This window comes from Leuciscus leuciscus, assembly GCF_965113295.1.
Source record: "Leuciscus leuciscus genome assembly, chromosome: 1".
Lineage (NCBI taxonomy): Eukaryota > Metazoa > Chordata > Actinopteri > Cypriniformes > Leuciscidae > Leuciscus > Leuciscus leuciscus.
The window spans coordinates 43221519-43242733 of record NC_138725.1 but is presented as its reverse complement, the minus strand read 5'-3'; the positions used below and the strand labels follow the sequence as shown (position 1 = coordinate 43242733).

General features: G+C 39.3%; 1 protein-coding gene across 2 annotated transcripts; it reads left to right on the top strand.

Annotated features, from left to right (window-relative positions):
* Positions 1-1185: 1185 nt before the first annotated feature.
* raver1 (ribonucleoprotein, PTB-binding 1) lies at positions 1186-20692 on the top strand. 2 transcript variants are annotated; one of them, XM_082145315.1, is made up of 15 exons: positions 1186-1563; positions 3112-3178; positions 5553-6022; positions 13173-13364; positions 14557-14677; positions 14768-14862; positions 14948-15019; positions 15289-15367; positions 16541-16743; positions 16919-17003; positions 17094-17236; positions 17330-17401; positions 17496-17615; positions 18552-18617; positions 18727-20692. In XM_082145315.1, exons 1-15 carry the CDS (start codon positions 1237-1239, stop codon positions 18871-18873), a joined length of 2259 nt encoding a protein of 752 aa, XP_082001441.1. In that variant the 5' UTR covers positions 1186-1236; the 3' UTR covers positions 18874-20692. The 2 variants fall into 2 exon arrangements, with proteins under 2 accessions (XP_082001441.1, XP_082001440.1); XM_082145314.1 differs by lacking the exon at positions 14948-15019 and having other exon boundaries at positions 1187-1563.
* Positions 20693-21215: the final 523 nt, after the last annotated feature.

Genomic DNA, 21215 nt, shown 5'->3' with positions numbered 1-21215 from the left:
AGTCTAGTTTCAAATAGTATAAATCTTTTGAAGTGATGGTGCTTTATTTAACATGGTCTAAGACTCTAAGTGATACATTACGCTTGACAGTACTGGCCACCGTATACAGGCCACCAGGGAACCATAAACACTTTATCAAAGAATTTGCTGATTTTCTATCTGAAAAAAATATTTATATTAGTACTGGCTAGCTGCTGACAAAGTCTTAATTGTTGGAGATTTTAATATCCATGTATGCATCTCTATACATCTCTTTTACAGCACTTTGTTGCTCCTTTGTGCTTAAAGAAGGTTAAAGTAACGGTAATTTTCTCCCCATTCTGTCACCTGATGGAGTTTGGTTTCCTTGCCACTGTCAACTCTTGCTTGCTTAGTTGGGAACACTTAATATTCAACAACATTATTGATTTGACTGCACTCAGTGACACTATTGGATGAGAACTGAACTGAGATGGACGATGACATCACTGTTTTTCTGCAGAACTGTTTTATATTTGAATTTTGACTAATTGAACTAATTTAATGATGATCTTTACAATTTAACTAAATCAACACTGAACTGATTTCAGCTGAACCATTTTCCTGTTATCACTGTAAAACTGCTTAGAAACAATCTTGTATAAAGCGCTATATATATATATAAAGGTGACTTGACCATGAGGCCCATTGAGTGCTTCTAGTCTGATCTGGCAACCAACATCCCCTTTTTATGTTTTCATCCTCGTTGTACTGAAAAATGTACGACTGAAAAATAATTACCTATCAACATCAGGGTATTAACAAAAACAACAACAGTGCTCTACTACAGTCCAGAGGATGTCAATAATAGAGTGTCTATTATTTGGTTTGGTTTGAATTGCATTGTATGTTTAGGACAATATCTCACAGACTGTATATTTGTACACATTACAATGTACAGGCTGTACATTTAACATGATATCAGGTATTAGGTAATACAAAGAGTAAAATAATGATGAAAAAGCAAAAACGGTTACGGAGAACATATTAAAACAAAGAAAAAGTGATTATTTTTGTGTATATTAATGGTGGTATCTGGCAACCCACCTGCTGTGTGTTCAAATTTGAGACGTGACTCGTTGGCCCCGCCCCTCACGCCGAAAAAGAAAAACGCATTTCCCCTCGACCAATCAGCAGGCGAGTTCCTCGCATGTGTGTATTGTTTAAACTGGCCAAAGCAAACGAGCAGTGCGAGCACACAAACTTCCACACGGAGACATGGCGGCCGCAGTGTCCGTTAGCTCAGCTGCCAGAGACGAGAAATCCTTCACTGGTGCCAATTTTGCCCCGAATCCACTCTATACAGGTTACGACCAAGCAGGCGAACCTGAAAACTGGGAGTATGAAACGGGCAAACAAGTTGAATCGGACGCCGTCGTTGAGGGCTCACCGGCGGCGGGTAGCGACTGTTCGCGACGGCTCGATGATGAACTGACGGCCCTCAGTCCAGAAGAGATTGCCAGCCGTTTGGAAAGAACGAGAAGAGAGTTTTATAATCGGCGAAAAATAATAATAAAGAACCTCCCAGCCGACATCAGCAATCAGGTTTGTACGTCAAACAATAGTTTTATGTAACTTGGTGGACTTTAGGACTGGCATCCCAAGCTTGACCCATTTACCGTTTCGGTTATCGCTGACTCAGTAGTTAATGGACTTAGATTTTTTACAGTGTTTTGGTGTCTGCTGTGTCAGTGTGAGTGCGGATGGTCAGTGTTTCAGAGAGATGCTTTGACCACACCGAACCTCGTGTCATCGCAGCCATTAAAGAGCCACGGTAACGGGATGGAGTTCAATGGGAGTTGTTTAACATTAACTATTGAAATGTCGCTTGTGTTTTTTGATTAAGGCAAGCTGAATGCCCGGATGGTTAGACACAGGCACAGCTTGTGTAGATTAATTGTAACTGTTATATGTTCGCTGCTTCATTTCAATATTTCTATCACATCTCTCAAAATCTGAAAATATTGTCCATTTCCATGAAGTTTCTTGTCACGAATGTTACTTTACAAACTGTTGTTTACCAGTGTCTGTCAAGCAGTTTTGATGCTTGAAACAAATGATTGTTTTTTGTCTTTTATTTATTTAATAAGCAGAAATGGTGACCTAGTAACTTACCTTTCATTTTCACTAGTGCTTATTTTTTAGATACAACTACCCAATTCAGGAGCAGTTTTGGGTAAGTTACTCTAAAAAAAAAAACTGTACTAGTTACACTCTAAAAATGATTGGATTATTTATTACTATTTACTTTCTAAATCCCATATCAACCAGTTGAACAATACAAGGATAGACATGAAACTGCTTTTTTATTTCTTTAAAATGAACAATATAAAATTGCATCAATTATTCTTGAACTGACCAAAGTGTGTTAAGGGAGGTGATTACCCTAAATTTTGATGTTAAATCCACTTTTGTTTTATATAGAATTGTTTTGTAGTCTAAACAGTATTTAGCTTTACATCAGAAGTCACTAAACTACAGGAAAATAAAGCTTAGTTCCTAGATTGGTAATTAATTATAGGAGTACTGGATGACGCAAGGTTCTATGTGGTTAAAGCATCTCTCTGAAACTCTGATCATCCGCCTTCACATTGACACAGCAGATTCAATTGCCAACACCAAAGTTCATACGGGTCAGTTGGTTCTTGTTCTTTGTGCGTGTGGTTCTCTTAGGAAAATGCTTGATTCATGGGGAAAACAGGTGTGTGTGTTTGTGTGTGTGCGCCTCTGGTATTGTCCAGATAGGAATGGGAGCAGCGAGGACGACAAAGGACAGAAGGCGCTGAAACAAAACGTTTTGCTTTCACTGAAACTAAAAGAAAGTGCTGGTTCATAGTATGGTAACATGTAGGAAGCCTGAAAGTAAAAGTATAAAGCATTGTGGAAAGTTGTTTATAAATCCCTCAATCATAACTACTGAAAGCCAATTATTTATGACCCTTCAAAATGAGTTGTGGGAATAGAGATGAGAGCTGAGCTATTCGATTAGTTCTGAATCTATTCAAAATGAAGGATCCTGTGATTGTTCGATGAATGAAAGTCTTCCATTGTTGTGACATTGTGTTTTTTTTTTTTTCTGTTGTCTTTCTTTAGGAGGTGCATGAGCTGTTAAGCAATTATGATTTGAAGTACTGCTTTGTGGACAAGTACAAAGGGACGGGTGTGTATGACTCATATTATCATGTGAATGGACATTTGTCTTTTTTTAATGTAGATATTGGCAGCATTTTACATCATAGCACTGCTATTTTGTGAACCCTAAATATGAAACAACTTAACACATACCCTTTGCAGATTGTTTTAGTCTTAGGCATCCTATTTATTTTTAACTTTGTTTCTTAAAAATGTGGGGGTTTTTGTCAATACTTCATCAAATCAGCATATTAGAATAATTTCTGAAGGATCATGTGACACTGAATGCTATGTAATGATGCTGAATTTATTTTTGACTTTTTTTAAAATATTAATAATTTATTCCTGTGCTATATATATATATATATATATATATATATATATATATATATATATATATATATATATATATATATATATATATATATATATATATATATATGGCTTGCTGCGATAGTCTGTGTTACTGATGTTACACTGTATTTCATCACTTGGCCACCGCTGCACCAAAAAGAAAAGTTTAAAGCGTTAAAAATATTTAACGCAATTACGCTGTATCCGTTTTTTTTTTCACCCGTTGACTAGCGTTGTATGATCACGCTCTTATTAATGTGACTGCTTTTAAACCATTCAAGCGAAGACTAAAGAGACCGTGCTGTAAGTCCTGCCTATTACACACACGACCCACAGAAAATACGCACGTCAGTATCGAGTTCTCTTTCGGGCTTGAACAAACCATAACACACACATTATGCCAAAATGTCAGTTTTGTCGAGTGTCCTCTTAAGAGCAGTCTTAAATGATTTAAATAAAGTCTTAAATGAACGTAGAGATTTGTGAGAAAATGGGACGCGTGTCAGATCTGTCACCAGTGGCTGGCCTTAAAGTGTCAATGTTAATCAAAGAACAAAGGTAAGAGTAAATTACTCACTCAGACCCTGCGCCAGGAGGATTATTATACGTTGTATGATCATAATCATGTATCATGAATACCTAATAATCATGAATGCCCTCCGCTATCTTTTAACATTTATATTTAAACTTTCGGATTCAACCCATGTTCTCAAGCAGTGAAAAATAGAGGACACTGACAACGCGCTGACAGACAGGACCGAGCAGGTAATATTTAATATGAAAAAGTCTCAACTTTCAAATTTGGTCAGTCAAAGAAAATTAAACCATAAATAGGCCTACCGTTTTGTGGCTCTTTAATGTGTGTGACAGATTGCCTCAAATCCACCGTTCGTTAATCTATAACTCTCCTGACTGCTTTGGCATGTTAAAGGGATAGTTCACCCAAAAATGAAAATTCTGTCATTTACTCACCCTCAAGTTGTTTCAAACCTGTATGAATTGGTTTGGAACAGTTGATGGACCCGTTGATGGACCCCATTGACTTCCATAGTAGGAAAAAAAAATACTATGGAAGTCAATGGGGTCCATCAACTGTTTGGTTACAGACTTTTTTTCAAAATATCATCTTTTGTGTTCAGCAGAAAAAAGAAATTCATACAGGTTTGAAACAACTTGAGTCACAGAATTTGACAGAATTTTCATTTTTGGGTGAACTATCCCTTTAATATCCCTGTCTGACAACAGCCGGTATGATCTGATCTCACCATCATCGAGTCCATCTGTGATTACATGAAGAAACAGAAAAACCCGAGACAGACTAAATCCAGAAGAACTGCAGGAACGTCTCCCAAGATGCTTGAAGAAACCTTCCTGCAAAGCTACCTGAAAAACTATGCGCAAGTGTACCTGGACAAAAGCCTTTTTAAACGCAAAGGGTCGTTACACCATATTGATTTGAATTAGTTTATAGAAGTTAAATCATAAATTTCAATTTGTGATTTAATTTTTGAAGGCATTCTCACTTTACAGCATTTTAACACAAGGGCCAGTGCTTTTCACAGTACTGTAGCTTTGCAGGAAGGTTTCTTCAAGCATCCTGGAGATGTTCCCGCAGTTCTTCTGGATTTAGTTTGTCAGGTTTTTTTTTTTTCTGTTTTTCTTTTCTGGCTGTTGTCAGACTCCTTGTGCATACACATCTCACTGGATTATTACAATTAATGGCCAAAAGAATGTTTGGAAATGTGAACTGATATTTCCTACTGACACACTACAGCAAAAGATATAAATAACTGACTTAAAAAAATTTTTTGGGGGGGGATATTAACATGCACAGAACTCTCTCTCTCTCTCTCTATCTCTATCTCTCTCTCTATATATATATGGAGAGATAAACATATACACACATACATATATATGTATGTATGTGTATATGTTTTTCTTTCTCACTACTATCTAATCTCAATTTTTTTTAATGTTGTCTAAATAATTTTTTTTATTTTTTTTATTATGATTGCCATTCCTCATTTTCCCTCTTTTTCCTATTCAAGCCTTTGTGACGCTACTGAACGGTGAGCAGGCCCAGTTTGCGATAAAGGAATTTCACCAGTATGTTCTCCGTGACCGTGAGATCTCTGTGCAGCTGCAGCCGACGGATGCTCTGCTATGCATCGCCAACCTTCCCAGGGCTTTCACCCAGCAACAGTTTGAGGAGCTCGTTCGCCCCTTTGGAAACATAGAGCGCTGCTTCCTGGTGCACAGTTCTGCTACGGGCCACTCAAAGGCATATGGCTTTGTGGAGTACATGAAGAAGGACTCAGCTGCCAGGGCGAAGTCAGAGCTGCTGGGGAAGCAGCTTGGGTCACGTATGCTGTACGTGCATTGGACAGAGGTTGGATCGCTCACGTATCCCATGCTGCACTCTCGCTGCCTCTGTGTGGACCGACTACCTCAAAACATCCTCACCGCTCAGGATCTCTGCAGTGTGTTGACTGACACGCACGCTCCTATATTCTGCCAGGTTGGTACGAGCACTTTTGACCCTTACTTCAAGTGTCGAAGTAAGAGTTTGTTCTCACAGTGTTTTTGGTTTCCATTGCGCTCTTTTCCACTGTTTTCTTTGCTAACGTGCGCTAGATGCGCTTTTCTCCACAGAAATTGATTTCAGGGGATATTATGATAGTTTTGATATTATTATTATTATTATTATTATTATTATTATTAGAGATGCACCAATACTTAGGAAGCTAAGGTGGGACATATTGAATGGCTCCTCCCCCTTTTCAAATATCGGCAATAGCGTTTAGTTTACCTCACAAACTGCAAGTCGTACTTGACAGCACCATGGACGTGAATCCGAGCGCTGATACGTTGGATTCAATAGTAGAGGTGTGAATAAATTCTAGATATTTCATACTTAACCAAAGTACAGTTGGAAAATGGCGGGACGCTTTAGATTCTAGAGAGCATTTGATTGGACAGAAGATGTGATGTGAAGCTGAAGTCCGCGGTGATGTCATAAAAATCTGATCCATTTTAGCGGAAGTGAGAAATTTTTGCATGCTTGTATCTCCTAAGTGTGAATTTTGTCATTGTTTTGGAACACACCAGCTTATTCATAACCTTAAGGCTAACATTCACACTAAAAGCTAAAAATCTAAAAATTTTGGTTTCAGGGGGCCTTTAATGTACCAAATGAGAGGGTTCCTTGTATAGTTTACTGTAATATTTGAGGTTAAAATTAACAACAGAAGAAACTATTTTATTAAACTTTATTTTCAGATATGATAATTACTCCAACTTAAATGTTTCTATACATTTTTATAAACATTGGATAACTTTCCTGATGTTAATGCAAAGATAAGTGACATAGTTCACAAGCTGTTTTTTTAGGCCTTTCTGCCACAGAAACACAGATCGATTAAATGAGACGTGATGCGTTTCGGAAAGTTGTACTGTATATTTAAACTCCATTTGATGTTCATGCATGTTTTTTTCATGCAATAACTCATATTAAAGTGGTAGAACGGACTCGCGCTACTGGGATATTGCGTCACAACTAAGATTTGTTTGTATTTCTTGATAAAACGAAGACTTTCTTATCAGAAGTAACAAAGTTCTTTGCGATTATTGGATGGGATGTGCGTTACAAATGTTTGGTTTAGGGGAAAAACCACAGGCCCTGTGAAGAATGAAGCCATTGAAGTTCATGTGACAACTAACTTTTTTTTTTATCAGCGTTAAAGCAGGAGTAGCAACTCCTGCTTGAACGCTGATAAAAAAAAAAGTTATTGTTGTCACATGAACTTCAATGGCTTCATTTTCTTCACACACAGTATGAGATGCATTCTGACACTTTTTTTTTTTTGTGGCCCCTTTTGATTTACAGGATATAATTGGCCCTGACCATCTGCTGTTTTTAAACTATCGCCTGAGGATCGATAGTGAAAATAATTGCTTTTAATATCTGCCAATACCAATTATTGCCCGTACATTGGTGCACTCTTAATTATTATTATTATTATTATCATTATTATTATTAAAGATAGTATAATGTGCAATAAGAAAGGTATAATAAGTAAGTAGGGTCAATTTTGTTTGCCATTTAATGTACTCGCTAAAGCGGCAGATGGCAAGATATTGTTATCAACATGCCATTTAATTATTTCTCCAGTGCTGGAGTTTTAATTTTAAGTCATGGTCGTCATGTTTCCATATGCTCCATAGCTGTTATTTATTTACCTGGTGGAACATTGTCTGCTTTGTGCAGTATTATGGTAATAAATCTAGGGTGCCTGTGATATACAGCTAATGAAAAACTAGCAGAAAGATTAAGCTAATGTGGCTGATCGGACTGAAGGTAGGAACTGTCTTCAGCCTTTTGTGAATAGAAATGGAGCAGAGCACTGTAAAAAAAAAAGAAGCAAATAAGTCTTAAAGTTGCTGTGCCTTTAGTTGAAAATCTTTAACATTAGCAGCACAAAAAAGCACAAATATAATAGAATAAAGATACAAATAAAAATGTTTTTGGGTAAGTTTAACACTATTCACTTTCTGTAGTATTTCTGAATACTAAAGTAATCAAATGTAAAATAACACTGAATAGTATTTTAGTCCTGACTAAATTAAATACGTAGGCTATTAATCCTGATTCCTTACAATTAAAGAATTTTTTTTTTGACAACAAAATTAATAACAGACACACATGACTGTTACTTTAAGAACTAGTGCAATGATCATTACTGTTTTTAGTTCTACTGTTTTTCCTGTTAAAGCTGTTAAAATCGCTTGAAAGTTTAAAGGTATACTTCACCTCTGGAAAGATGAATGTGTATTTAAAATAGGTCATTTATGTAGAAAAATTATGTGAAATTATTTTTGCATTTGGAGCCTTTTAGACTGAGAAAAGCCAGAATTTATTTTTGGCTTATGTGGATGAAAGACAACAACTCCCAGAATGCACTTGCTTCGCTGCCCTAGGAGGCCACTCCCAAGCCACGCCTCCTGGTAAGAGAGCGCAGTTGAAAACAACAAGGCTAGGCTATTAGTGAGACTCTGACGAGTTTGCCCGGGATTTCTAGATCGCCCACAATGTCCGCGATTCGGCTTTTGCGTTCTATAGTCGCCATTCATCATGTTTACTGTGGCGAGCAGGACGAGGCTGACGGCCGCGGGAGAACGGCGTGAGGCCGGTGGCGTGATTACTGAGACGCACAGGTCTCGTATCTCTCACGGAGGAGCGGGAATTTTCTTAGCAATGTTAAAACGCACATCAACCGATCACTTGTTTAGCGTTCATGTAAACACTACATTCAGATTCACCAATCGGAATGAATTCAGTTAGATTGAAACAAAAGGTGTGCATGTAAACAATGAATGGCGACTGCAGAAAGCAAAAGCCGAATCCCGGACATTTTGGACGATCTCGACGGCCGGACATGTACGGGAAAAAGAGGATGGTTACCCCTACTACTCAGCTTTCTCCTACTACTCGGCTTTCTCCACAGAACAAGAGCCTGCTAGCTTAGCTTCCAAAGAAAGACAGCTGATACTGTGTACATTCTGTGAGTGAGATCCCACCCTCTATGGGCGGGTTGAAAACATGTGGGACAGCCCCCCGATTTTTGCGTCATCGGAGGATTTTTTTCCAGACAAAAAATACATAAATCTCTCATCTCAGGGGGATATGAGGGTAGAAAGCACGGTAATTCGAAAATACTACAGGTTTTCTACTAATACTAGGGCTGTCCCCGACTATGGATTTTCATAGTCGAATCAGAATCGTCATGTCTTGCCTATAGTCGACTAATAGTCGAATCATGTGTATGGGGGTGGGGCTGGGGGCGGGGCTTTAACGTTTCAAAGCCGTGATGTACAGAAAATCACACAAAGATATAGAAGAAAATGTATAAAAACATTTTTGATCAATAAAACTAAGAAATAACATAAATAAATCAATTTCACATGCAAATCAAATTAAATCGGCTAAATTACCTGAATGAGCAGGCCAGCCTACAGCACAACATCGATGCACCGAAAAAATAAACAATTAATTTACTAAATTAAATTAGAACAGAATATACCTTTCTAATAAATAAAAATACAAAACGAAATAAATCAGAATCAAGTCACAGGATGAGGAGCAAATGTGTGCAAAATGCCTAAAGTGCAGGGGAACATATTCAAAACACAAGCCACAAATAGTTAAGATTAGATAACCCTGACAGATTAATAAATAAAATTAAAATAAAGAAATTATTAAAATAACGATAGTAGCCAGAATTTTCAACTTTGTCTTTTTAACTGCAGAAACAACAATAAATGCTAAACTGGAGAGGCAGTCTTTTTAGCTAAAAATGTTCACAGCATCCAAAAATAAAATTAGAACCGGCTGAAAAGTTTTGAAATCACTTGTACCTGATCGAGAGAACAAATCCTGAACGTCTTTCACTCTGTCTGTCCGTTGGAGTCTTTTCAAATTGTGCGCGCGGATAAAATAGATTCTAACGTGAAACCCAGTCTATGCGTGAAACATGTTAACGTTGGCCGGCAGAAGTGCGATCATGGTTTTCCTGATGCTAAATCCAGCCTTGGAGAATATCCTTTCTAATCGTGTACATCCACACTTTAGATTTTCTTATCCCAGACATTGTTAAAGATTTAAATCCTTGCCGCGAAGACGCTCCTCTGTCGGTCACGGATTGAAAGTGAAACTTAAATCTGTCACGGGGTGTTTGGATTTATTCACGCACGTTAAAAAAATATTTATTAAAAGATTCTTTCTTTGCACATTTTTATATAGGCCTACAGCATTATCATAATAGGCTGAATATTAACGTATTTACATAAAAGCTAGTTCTATGTGAAATCAGACATTGAGCGCCCTCATATAGCCAAAGTGGCATGATCCTCGTTTCATAACACCCCTGCGAAGATTCGACCGTGAGATCGGTAGTCGAATCAGGCTCCTCCTATCGAAGCATCGAATCTTCGACTATTCGGGGTCACCCCTAACTAATACAAAGCTTAATGCTAAATCCTGAAGTATCCCTTTAACGTTTACCATTTTCACATCTTTTTAGTCTTACCAGTTTAGTTACGATGCAATGCTGGCCCGATTGTGCAAGTGACAACACTCCGAAAACGCGAGTTTGTAGTATCGCCGCCTGCTGCGCGCTTGACGCTTGGCTTGTACAGAGAGAGAAGATGCAGCACCGCTGAACACTTGCGCTGTTTGTGAAATTGCGTCTCGGAGAAAGTTTTAAAATTAATGATTTGATTTAAGCTGTGTGGATTAATTTACTAATCTACATGCTAAAGTGAATCAATGTTTGCGGGAATTTCCCGCATTGTAAGTGGGAGACGTGGGAATGATTAAAATGATTCACAATACCCGCAATCTCGCTCTGAAATTTGAGCCCTGAATATGGAAAAATGTATTTGTGGCCTTTGAGAATCGATTTTGAATCGACCACATTTAAAAAAAAAAAAATTTAATTGAAAAATCCTGTGACATCCTTATAGCTGTGGTGTGGACTCTGTTCTCATAGAATTAGAATGATTATTAAACGTATGTTTATAATTATTGAACATCTTTGTGTAAACAAAGCTTAGTCAAATGAGCTGACTTTATGATGCTTAAATTGAGTTTTTGTCCTTTATGGTTCTTGACCCTAGCCTGGGAAAACCCAGACAACTTCCGGCAAATTTAGATTTGCTCTGCAAGTAGTCTGGCAAAGAGCCCATTCAAGCCCATTTCTAATCCGTCGAAATCGCGGCACCAATCAGAAACGTTGAGGCGGGCTTTACACAATGACGATCGCTCTGATTGGTTTTAGGTCTATCCAATTGTGCCCAGAGGCATTTGAGCGACGTCCGTAGGTGAAGCCCCTTTGGAAATGAGTTATTAATGGAGCTTTGCCAGACCATAACTCAGTTACTGCTGAGACTGGTCTGGTTTTAACCAGGCTATCTTGACCCCTGTCCCTTTTCACCTTTTGTCTTTATGGAAAGGAACAGCCTGAGCTTTCTGCTAAACACTCTGTGATTCACACATTTTTCAGCTTTTGGTTTTCATGCATAGGCCATTGTCAGATTTTCTGAATTATATAGCGGATTTTCACTTTTATTCTTCCACTGTGTTCAGCTCTGTCACCTTTGACCTGTTTTCCATGAGGCCATGCTGAGTGCTCCATGGCAGAGTGCATTGGTTTCTGTGGTGACAGTCACATGACCGGCCCAGGTGCTGTCAGTCAGCAGGTCGTTCTGGAACGAGAGCGAGCTGCTGCCTTTTTCATATTTTAAATGTGTGTACCACGTACGCCACAGGCTGCAAAGCATTGTTGGCATCGTTTGTCATGTTCCCCATTGCTTTGGAATTAGCAGAGGCTTTTGGAAGTTAATTCTCATTAAATCCAGTTGTGCTCCCAGTTAAATTTCCCAGGTTTTAGGCAAGTATTGGATTGGCCTCCCTCATGTGGATGAGGCTCCACTCATGTGTAAAATGGCCAAATAATGTCTAATGAATTTTTCCAGTAATGTATAATCAAGGCCTTAGCGTCTCATTGTCTTTGCTTGAACACAGTTCCGCTCATACAAGAGGCAACCATTCCTGACGGAGTCATTAAGATTATTGCCGCTCCCAAGTCTCTCTGCTCTAAGTATGCATGTGTTTTCCATAGATTAGCATAGTACTGGGCTTTGAAATGCATTGTAATCACTCTGCCCAAACCAAAGTACTGTGCTTGTCCTGGTGTTCTGTCTCCCCTTCCTCTCTCCTTTGTTTTATCCTGTTGACTTGTGGAGGTGCAACTGTTCTTACTGGTTAGACTTCCATCTACTGTTGGACATGTTAAAAGTCATCATGCATTAGAATTTTAGAGTAGAATTTTAATGTCCCGATGTTGTAATCTTTGGACTAGTGTTGTCAAAAGTACAGACTTCGGTACCAAGTCGGTACTGAGAAAAAAAAAAAAGTGACGACACCAGCATTTCCCTCTAGTATTTTGAGCACTGTTGAACAGATTCTTAAATGCCTCTGGTTGGCCATTGTGTTCACGGGCTCAACATATGTCTGTGATTGGCTACAATGATCAACGCTTCAAAAACATGTTTTCACTGAGCGCTTGCACAGATACACATGGGAGGGGTTGAAAGCAAGCGTCTATCAGTGGATATATTAGGGATCCGCTGATAGACGCCTGCTTTCAAATGCTCCCTTGTTTTTGGAATTGAAAATGTTTTATTTATTTCTTGCGAAGTTGCAACCAACTATCTGTGATTAATGCCAACATCAACTTATCAGTAACAACTCCAACAACAACAGCCATATCAGCAGCTTAACAGTTTTCTTTGACGTTTAAAGGAATGGTTCACTCAAAATGTGAAATTATCTACTCACCCTTATGTCGAACCAAACCTTTATGACTGACTTCTGGAGAACAGAAAAAATATATTTTGAAGAATGTTGGTAACCAAAAGGTTTTGGTAACAAATCAACTTTCAATGTATGGACAATAAAAAAACAACGCATCTAAATATTTGTAATGTTCTGCAGAAGCGTGTAAATTAAGGGATAGTTCACCCCAAAATGTAACATTTTCAAGTCAGTTATACTGGGGCGGCCTCATATCTAAAAAAATATAATAAAATAGATTTATTTTCCCCCATAGCTTGCTCAAGGTCAGGATTGTAGTTTTCGACGGTTTGCAGTGCTGGAGTTCTCCACACCTGAGATGGCTGAGGACGTGCAGCGGCTGACTGATGGACGATCTCTGGGTGGGACTCGTATACGCGTGTCTTTCTGTGCCCCTGGACCACCTGGAAGGAGCATGTTAGCTGCCCTCATTGCCGCCCAGACCATGGTACCAACCACACACACACCACTTTTTGGTGAAAATAAAATCATTCACAAAAGAAACTGTTCTGTATTGTGCAATAGAATGATAGTTTCACTTTACGGTTTTGTTAAAAGCAATTGCAGTGCGTGATTTTTGTTTTGTAAGTGTTAAAAGCTTTTTCCCTGCCAATATTTATTTGTTGACAGTTATGGCTGTAACATTCAATCCCCCCCCGTGTTACCAAACACAAACTAAGCGATAAAGGGTTAGTTCACCCAAAAATGAAAATTCTGTCAGTAATTACTCACCCTCATGTTGTTCCAACCGCGTAAGACCTTCGTTCATCTTCGGAACACAAATTAAGATATTTTTGATGAAATCTGAGAGCTGATCACTCCTCCATAGGCTGCTAGGTGGCCCAAACTTGCTGGCCCAGAAAAGTTATTAAAGAGATCGTTAATAATAGTCCAAGTGACTACAGTGGCTCAATCTTAAGTATATCAAGCGACGAGAATACTTTGTGCGCAAAAACAAACAAAAATAACGACTTTATTCCACTATTCATTTCCTTCTCTCTGGGCCTCTAGTTGGTTCACGTAGTGTTTTTGCGCTGCGCGTCACACACATGACCAGCGTCGGCCAATAGTGAGCCTACGTGGTGACGTGTAACACAGACGCGCTGCGCAAAAACACTACGAGGCCCAGAGAGAAGGAAATGAATAGTGGAATAAAGTCGTTATTTTTGTTTGTTTTTGCGCACAAAAAGTATTCTCGTCGCTTGATATACTTAAGATTGAGCCACTGTAGTCACTTGGACTATATTAACGATCTCTTTAATAACTTTTCTGGGCCAGCAAGTTTGGGCCACCTAGCAGCCTACGGAGAAGTTATCAGCTCTCAGATTTCATCAAAAATATCTTAATTTTTGTTCCGAAGATGAACGAAGGTCTTACGCGGTTGGAACAACATGAGGGTGAGTAATTACTGACAGAATTTTCATTTTTGGGTGAACTAACCCTTTAATTTAGTGAAGGTGGAATGTTTTGCATTCAGTTCCCTCTTTTAAAAAAAAAAAAAAAAAAACAATTTAATTTAGTTGTGGTTCATATAAAACCTTCATTTTGTAATGCCATGTTGAATCCTTGTATCAGAATGGATTAAGTGCCAGGGATTTTGGTTTTACATGTAGGCTAAATGTCGTCCTGTACGTTTGCAGGCCTTGAACCGAGGGAAAGGTCTCCTTCCTGAACCTAATGCCATACAGATTCTTACTGGCCTCAATAACCCTGCCACGCTGAAGATGATGATGGCGTCTCTCAACCCGGGACATAAACAAGGTGCTTATTCTCATTGATTTCCTTGTGCATGCTTGTTTGTATCCTCATCCTGAAGATGGATTTGATTGTCATTCTTCTCTCAATATGCAGGCCTTCTGGGAGCTGCGCCCGCCGTCCCTCTGCTGGCCAACCCCGCCCTCTCTGCTGCCTTCATGCAGATGCTGCTCCAGAACCAAGTCCAACAGGTACTGTCAATCCTTCCCTCATCACCTGCCACTGTCCCAGCAGCATGTGTTATAGCCCTCTCACTCTCTTCTTCTCCCCTCTCAGCAAGCTCTTTTAGGGAATCCTCTTCTTTGGGCACATATTCTGCACAATAAAGAGTGCAGTCTCCTTCCTTGTGTGAGTGGTTGCTCTGTGTGGGTGTGAGGTGGTTGTGTGCTTTTTTAAAAATAAATAATCAAACTATTCTTCTACCACAGATTAATAGTTTGAGTCCAAGCGAATAGTTGGTAAAACCCCATTAGCTACATCAGCTAGAATTTATCAAACATGTTTGCCTTTGTGTGCTGTTTACATCCTCTGAAATTTTTATACAGTAAAATTCTTCAGAAACAGACACTTGTCAGTTACAACAAAATCAAACTAATACAGTTCTTGTCTTTCCACAGGCTGGATTGCTGAGTGAAAATCCCCTGGCTGCTCTTCCTCTCCAGCAAGGCATTAACATGCTGGGAGAAATGTCTCAAGGTATCACACTTTTGTAATGGTCTGTTTGTGCACTTATTTACTGTGGTAGGATTCCCACAGTCTTAGAAAACCATGGAAATATCAAAGGTGCTGCACTTTTTCAATCATCCAAGTTTGTCTCTCCATTTTTGAGGGAGCTTAACTTGGTAGCAGTTGTTTTACTTGGCTTCAGTGCAAAGAAAGAAAAAAAAGAACTGACCAATAGCAAACCACTACTCTAGAGCGGTGACATGCATCTTTCAGGGGTACTTAAACCTATAAAATAAGGTTTTTTTTTTGTGTGTGTTTTACTTTTTCTTCTCCATATTTGTTTTTGCCCAATTCCTGAAGTAAAAAATCAGCATATGTGGAACTGTTTTGACCTCATAAAGATGCACTTTTTTTGTGATTGACACACTGAAACCACATATGGAGGTAGTCAAAAATTAGTTGTAGTGGAAACACTAATCCTTCCTGATGCATTCTGGACTGCTGTGATGTGACCGCTCAGCTGATATATGATCGTCCTCAACTCAAGTGGTCACAGAACTCATTTGAAACGCATGGTAATGGGTCTTTGCTGGCCACTAGTGATGCTATCACAGAAAACACTTAGCCTTGTCTTAGTTCACTGAAAAAATAAGATTCTGTCATTAATTACTCGCCCTCATTACGTTTCAAACCTGTATCTTCAGAGCACAAATGAAGATCTTTTTAATGAAATCTTAGATCTTACTGTCCATCCATTGACACCCTATGCAACTACTACTTTCAAGCCCCAGAAAGATATTAAAGACAAAGTAATCCATGTGACTCCAGTGGTTTAACCTCAATTTTATGAAGCGGCTTAAGTATTTGACATCCAAAGATCATAAGTCTTGCGGGTTTGGAACAAAATGGGTAGAAACCGGGCTGATTTGTTTAGATGACACCTTTTATATTGCTCTTTGTGAGTGCTCTGTTTCTTCTTATTGGCGATGTCTGAGTGCCAATTAATCTTATGTCAATAATTCCCAAACCTGGTAGGCTATTTGTATTTGACATACAGATGATAGTCTACCACAGCGGTCTGATTTTTCAAATTCATTGTCTAATAATCCTAATCAACTGGGAAAACTAATGGAAAATCATTAGCCAAGAAGTCTGGATACCATGTAGGGTTTAATGTGCTTCTTTAAATTTATTTTCATTCAGGTGCTATTGCTCCAACACTGGGCTTGCAGAATGAGCCTCTTGGCCCCATCAAACAACCATCCCTGAGTCGACCTCTTGGGAGAGAGACCGAGAGCCCAGCCACCCCAATTGGCTTTCCCCTAGCATCCTCTCCTGCACTGCAGGGATTGAGCATGTCCCTCCTAGCTGGGATGTTAGGAGCAGATGGGCCGACTCTACCAGGGGTGAGATGGTTTACTAATGGCTAATGACTAATCCCATGATCTCCCAGAGGAGAGCTTTGAAATTGCTTCTATTTGCTGTTGCTTCAGCATGTCGTTCAGTCCTGTTAGTGTTCAGTGTGATGCTAAAGAGTATCTACAACAGGTTTGTATATTCAGATCTTTTCTTTTCTTGGAGGTGTCTATATTGGGTGAGCCTCCCAAAGAAGTTGGTGTGTCCCAGAACCCCTTCCTCAGTGCTCATAGCATATTCCCATCTTCAGGTCAGTTTTACCTGTGGTGTTTCGTGCACCTTCACTTTTTTGTTGTCCTTTTTATCTTGTTGCATTTCTTGAAGAATTACGTTTATTTAGGTGCCAGCAACAGAGCTCACCCCTACAGGAAGAAAACTGCGATTGGAAGCGCGTCTAACCAACGCACAAACCACAGCATCCACTCAAACTATAGCCTGCGCTTCCAAGAGTCTTGCACACCAGAGTTTCCTCTTCTGCACCAGGTTGGCTCATGTGTTAAGAGGAACTTCACTGAATGTGTGACTGCCTCACTATCCCTTTCTAATTGGATGTCACTGTTTGTACCCCATCCATAGGACCCTTTGTCGCACTTGTATGAACAGCAGGAGGTTCTGGAAAATGCAGCTATTCCCGGCTACGGTTTGCAGGTACAGCCCCTCCTCCTTGCATTGACACTAGCAAAAGGATTCTGTTCCAAGATTGGACTCGTGTGAAATCGTAATTGTCTCTGTGTCTCTCAAGCTCTCCAGGCACGCAGGCTTCGGTGATGCAGGGTCTCCTTTCAGCTATCCACCCAGCCCCCCACAGTCTTATTTCAGCTTTGGTGGCCATACCGGCATTCCCTCCACCCAGCTCAATAAGGTATTCAAAACCGGCCACTTTGTCAAACCAGGATATTGTTTTTTCCTGCCACGACAAATATGGCACCTCATGGAACCTGTAGTCAGGTTTTTTTATTTTTTTATTCTAACCAATACAAGTTAATTATACCTAGTTAACTTTGTTATGGCTTATAATTGGTAAATGGCACATTAAAAATTCTATACTATTTTTGTCTGAGAAAAAACATGCTGAAGAGGTTTTTTTAATTTTTTTATTCAAAGCATTAGAGCATTGTGTACTGGTTGAACGGCCCGTAACTAATAAGGGATGTACACTTACCCCAACCAGTTCATCTCATAATCCTTCAGAAATCATTCAAATATGCTGATTTGGTGCTCAAGAAACATTTGTCAACAACTATTTTCAACACGTCTGCTTAATTCAGTGAAAACCACTACTTTCCCAGGATTCTTTTGAAAAGTTTAAAAGAACAGTATTCATTTGAAATGGAAATCTTTTGCAACTTTCTTTACGGTCACTTTTAATTAGTTTAATGTGTCCTTGCTGAATAAGTGTTAATTTACTTTTAAAAAAAGAGCCCCAAACATTTAAACGGTAGTCTATGCCATTGTGATCTGCATTTGGAATGAAATGTGCAATACATTTAAATAACTTTGTTAGTCAATTCAGCCGTGATATTATTAAAAATCCTTTCGTTTCGGCGGTCAGAGTAGCCGTGCAGCTCATCAAAAAGAGCGACACTTGTTTGATCAGAGTTGGCGGCAAGCCCAAGAATCACTTATCTGGATCCATTTTCAAAAGCTCTTCAATCCATTTTCAGAACTTGTATGAAGCATGACATCCTTCTCATCACATAATTCCATAATACCATCTTTATTACAATTTGTATTTGCGTGGATGGCCGGAACATATGTAAGCCGGCCCAGAAAGTTGAATAAGTGTTTGTTTCTTCAGGCTGTTGGAATGCCTCCAGTGACTCATTCCAGCCTTTTTCCTGCTGCACCTGGTGCTGGTATGAAGGTAGGCCATCTTCAGCATCTAGCATCTATATTTGCTCTGTCAATTATCGAATAAGTGTGCCAGGAACCTTTCAACAGATATTCTTCTTGATTTTTCTGTCCGTGTGTAGACTCCCATCGGCGGGCAGAAGCGTCTGTTCTCCCGTCTCATCCCGTCTCCGGAGCCCAGTCCAGAGGGTGGCTATGTAGGTCAGCACTCTCAGGGTCTCGGGGGACACTATGCTGACTCCTACCTGAAACGCAAACGCATCTTTTGACCAGCACTTGATGGCTTCCTCTAAACCATCAGCTTTTAAAGGGATTGCTACTTTAATACCACCTTTAAGTGTGTGTGTGAGAGAGCGTGAAAGAGCTGTGGACCGTCATTGAGTTCACTTGGGGAAAGAAAACAAACAGGAACCATTGGAGGACCCTGAAGCTCCGATGATCGGTCATGGATGATTGCTGAAGTTTGTGTGTATATAATTTCAATGTGTATGTAAATAGTTTTTTTTTTTTTTGCCTTTTTTAATTTTGTTTTAATTTTATTTTTGTAAACCCAAAGATGCAACAAGCACCACAACGAAAGGAAAGGGTTCCTGTCTTGCTCATCTGAATAGTCCTATTTTGTAGGCTTTTTTTATTTTGATTTATTTTGAATAATTTTATGCAGGACGATAGCCTTTTTCTGCTATGCCTCTTGTTAGTTGTGTATATAGTTGTTCAGTTGTCTAAAAAGGCTTCTCCACTACAGACACTTCCTCTCACACACAAGTGCCAAGCCTTACATGCTTTGAATATCATGTATCTGTGCAACGGATATGGTAGCTGTCTGTTCTCTTCAGTGAGTCACCTGTTTGTGTCTTTATGGGGAGCTCTGGGTTAGTGTTAGTCTCGAAATAGTTTCCCCCCACCACACACCGTATTTGTGTTGCACTACTTTCCATCCTTTCATCCCATTTTACAGAGTCAAGGTTTTCTGAGCTGATTGTTCAGCGTTGCACTTGGAGGAGATGGATCATGTATATTCATCCTCCAGAATCTGTCCTTTTCCTCACCCGTAATGCTCGTTCACGCTCATTCTTGTTTTTCTGCCTGCTTTCACACCTCTCTTTGACCTCGTTCAACCCGCACAGTTTTGCTGTTGCAAAGCGTTAGCGTCTCGGCCGTCACGTTATGAAGCCCCAGCTGGTTGGAGATGGAACATGGGCTGCCGTTCTCCCCTGTACAGGCTCGGAGTACTGCTGAAAGCACAGTATGCCTGCTGTTGCTTCTGTACACACACTTACTTACACACACACACACACACTTACACACACACACCTCGTGTCCTCCGTTAGGTGCTTCTCCACTGCAGACCAGCAGAGGGAGCCAGTTAGCTTTTCAGTTGGCACTGCTCCAATTTTTATTTTTATTTTTTTATTTTTATTTTTTTTAAAGGACACAGTGTGAAGCAGGCCGGACCTGTGCCCTAACGTAACATTTACTTTTACCGTTGTAACTGTGACCATATTTTCCCCTCTGTGGTTTTAACTGCTGTGCCCCAGAAGGGAAGAAGCTTCTGCAGACTGGAATGTGATTGACGTATGATTGAGTACTTGGTCTGTGTGTGTGTGTGACTTATTAATCTGGTTGACATTTTGATTTGTGATAACGCATTACCTCTGACTTGTACTGCGGCTTACGATGGAACATGGAGTTACTCATGTGCCTAAAAACGGCAGTGTTTACTGTAATCTCTCCATACTGTGAGCCTCAACTACATTTGACTTTGTTTATTTGCGGTGTACATGCTTGAGTTTGATTATTTCTTCTCTGGAGTCTTGAGCTCGTGTTCTTATATTTCTTCTAGTCTGTAATGGTATCAAAATTGCTGCTCTGTATTTTGTATCCATCTGAGTGAAGTTGCACAGTGCAGTATCTTGTAATGATTTTTCATGTGCGATACACGGTAAGAGCTGCTGCTGTGTGAAATGAACTAAACCTTTCTGATGTTAAATGACCTCTTCATCCCCAATTACTCTTTCCTTTTGTACAGCTCTTCTGCTCTGTTTTTGTGACATTTGAACAAGTAAATGTTATTTAAGTTCACCTTCATGAAGTTTGTGTGGTCAATCAATTATGCACATCAACTACACTAAACCGACTACATCAGGGTTGTCCAAACTCGGTCCTGCAGAATTTAGCTCCAAGATGCCCTAAAACACCTGCCTGGAAGTTTAGTATGCCTTAATTAGCTGAATCATGTGTTAAATTGGGGTTGGAGCTCAACTGTATAATTAAAAACTCAACTTTAGTATTAATCAGATTTTTGTAGATGTTTAGCAATAAATGTTAAACAAGTTCTGGAAAATTCCTGTCAAAAGTTTGGAACTGACACAACTGGATGCATTGGATGTCAATTGTCACAACTTATCCTTTAAGTTCAATGATTTTCAAACACAATAAGGCTAAAGACCAATAAAGGAAATCCGGCCTATCTTTCTGTTTTCTTAACAACTCTTACAAGTTTGTACGGATAAAAAAACAAGACATATCCAACCTCTTGGACTACGGATCAAACTACATTTACAAAATTTCACAGTGGATCTAAGCATAATGGAACAAACACACTTCTGTA

Bases quoted from the DNA above. Each gene is read 5' to 3' on its own strand.
- raver1 (XM_082145315.1), top strand. From the start codon at position 1,237: ATGGCGGCCGCAGTGTCCGTTAGCTCAGCTGCCAGAGACGAGAAATCC. The intron at 14,863-14,947 runs GTACTGTCAATC...CTCCCCTCTCAG, and splicing joins TCCAGAACCAAGTCCAACAG to CAAGCTCTTTTAGGGAATCC. The intron at 17,237-17,329 runs GTTGGCTCATGT...CCCCATCCATAG, and splicing joins AGTTTCCTCTTCTGCACCAG to GACCCTTTGTCGCACTTGTA.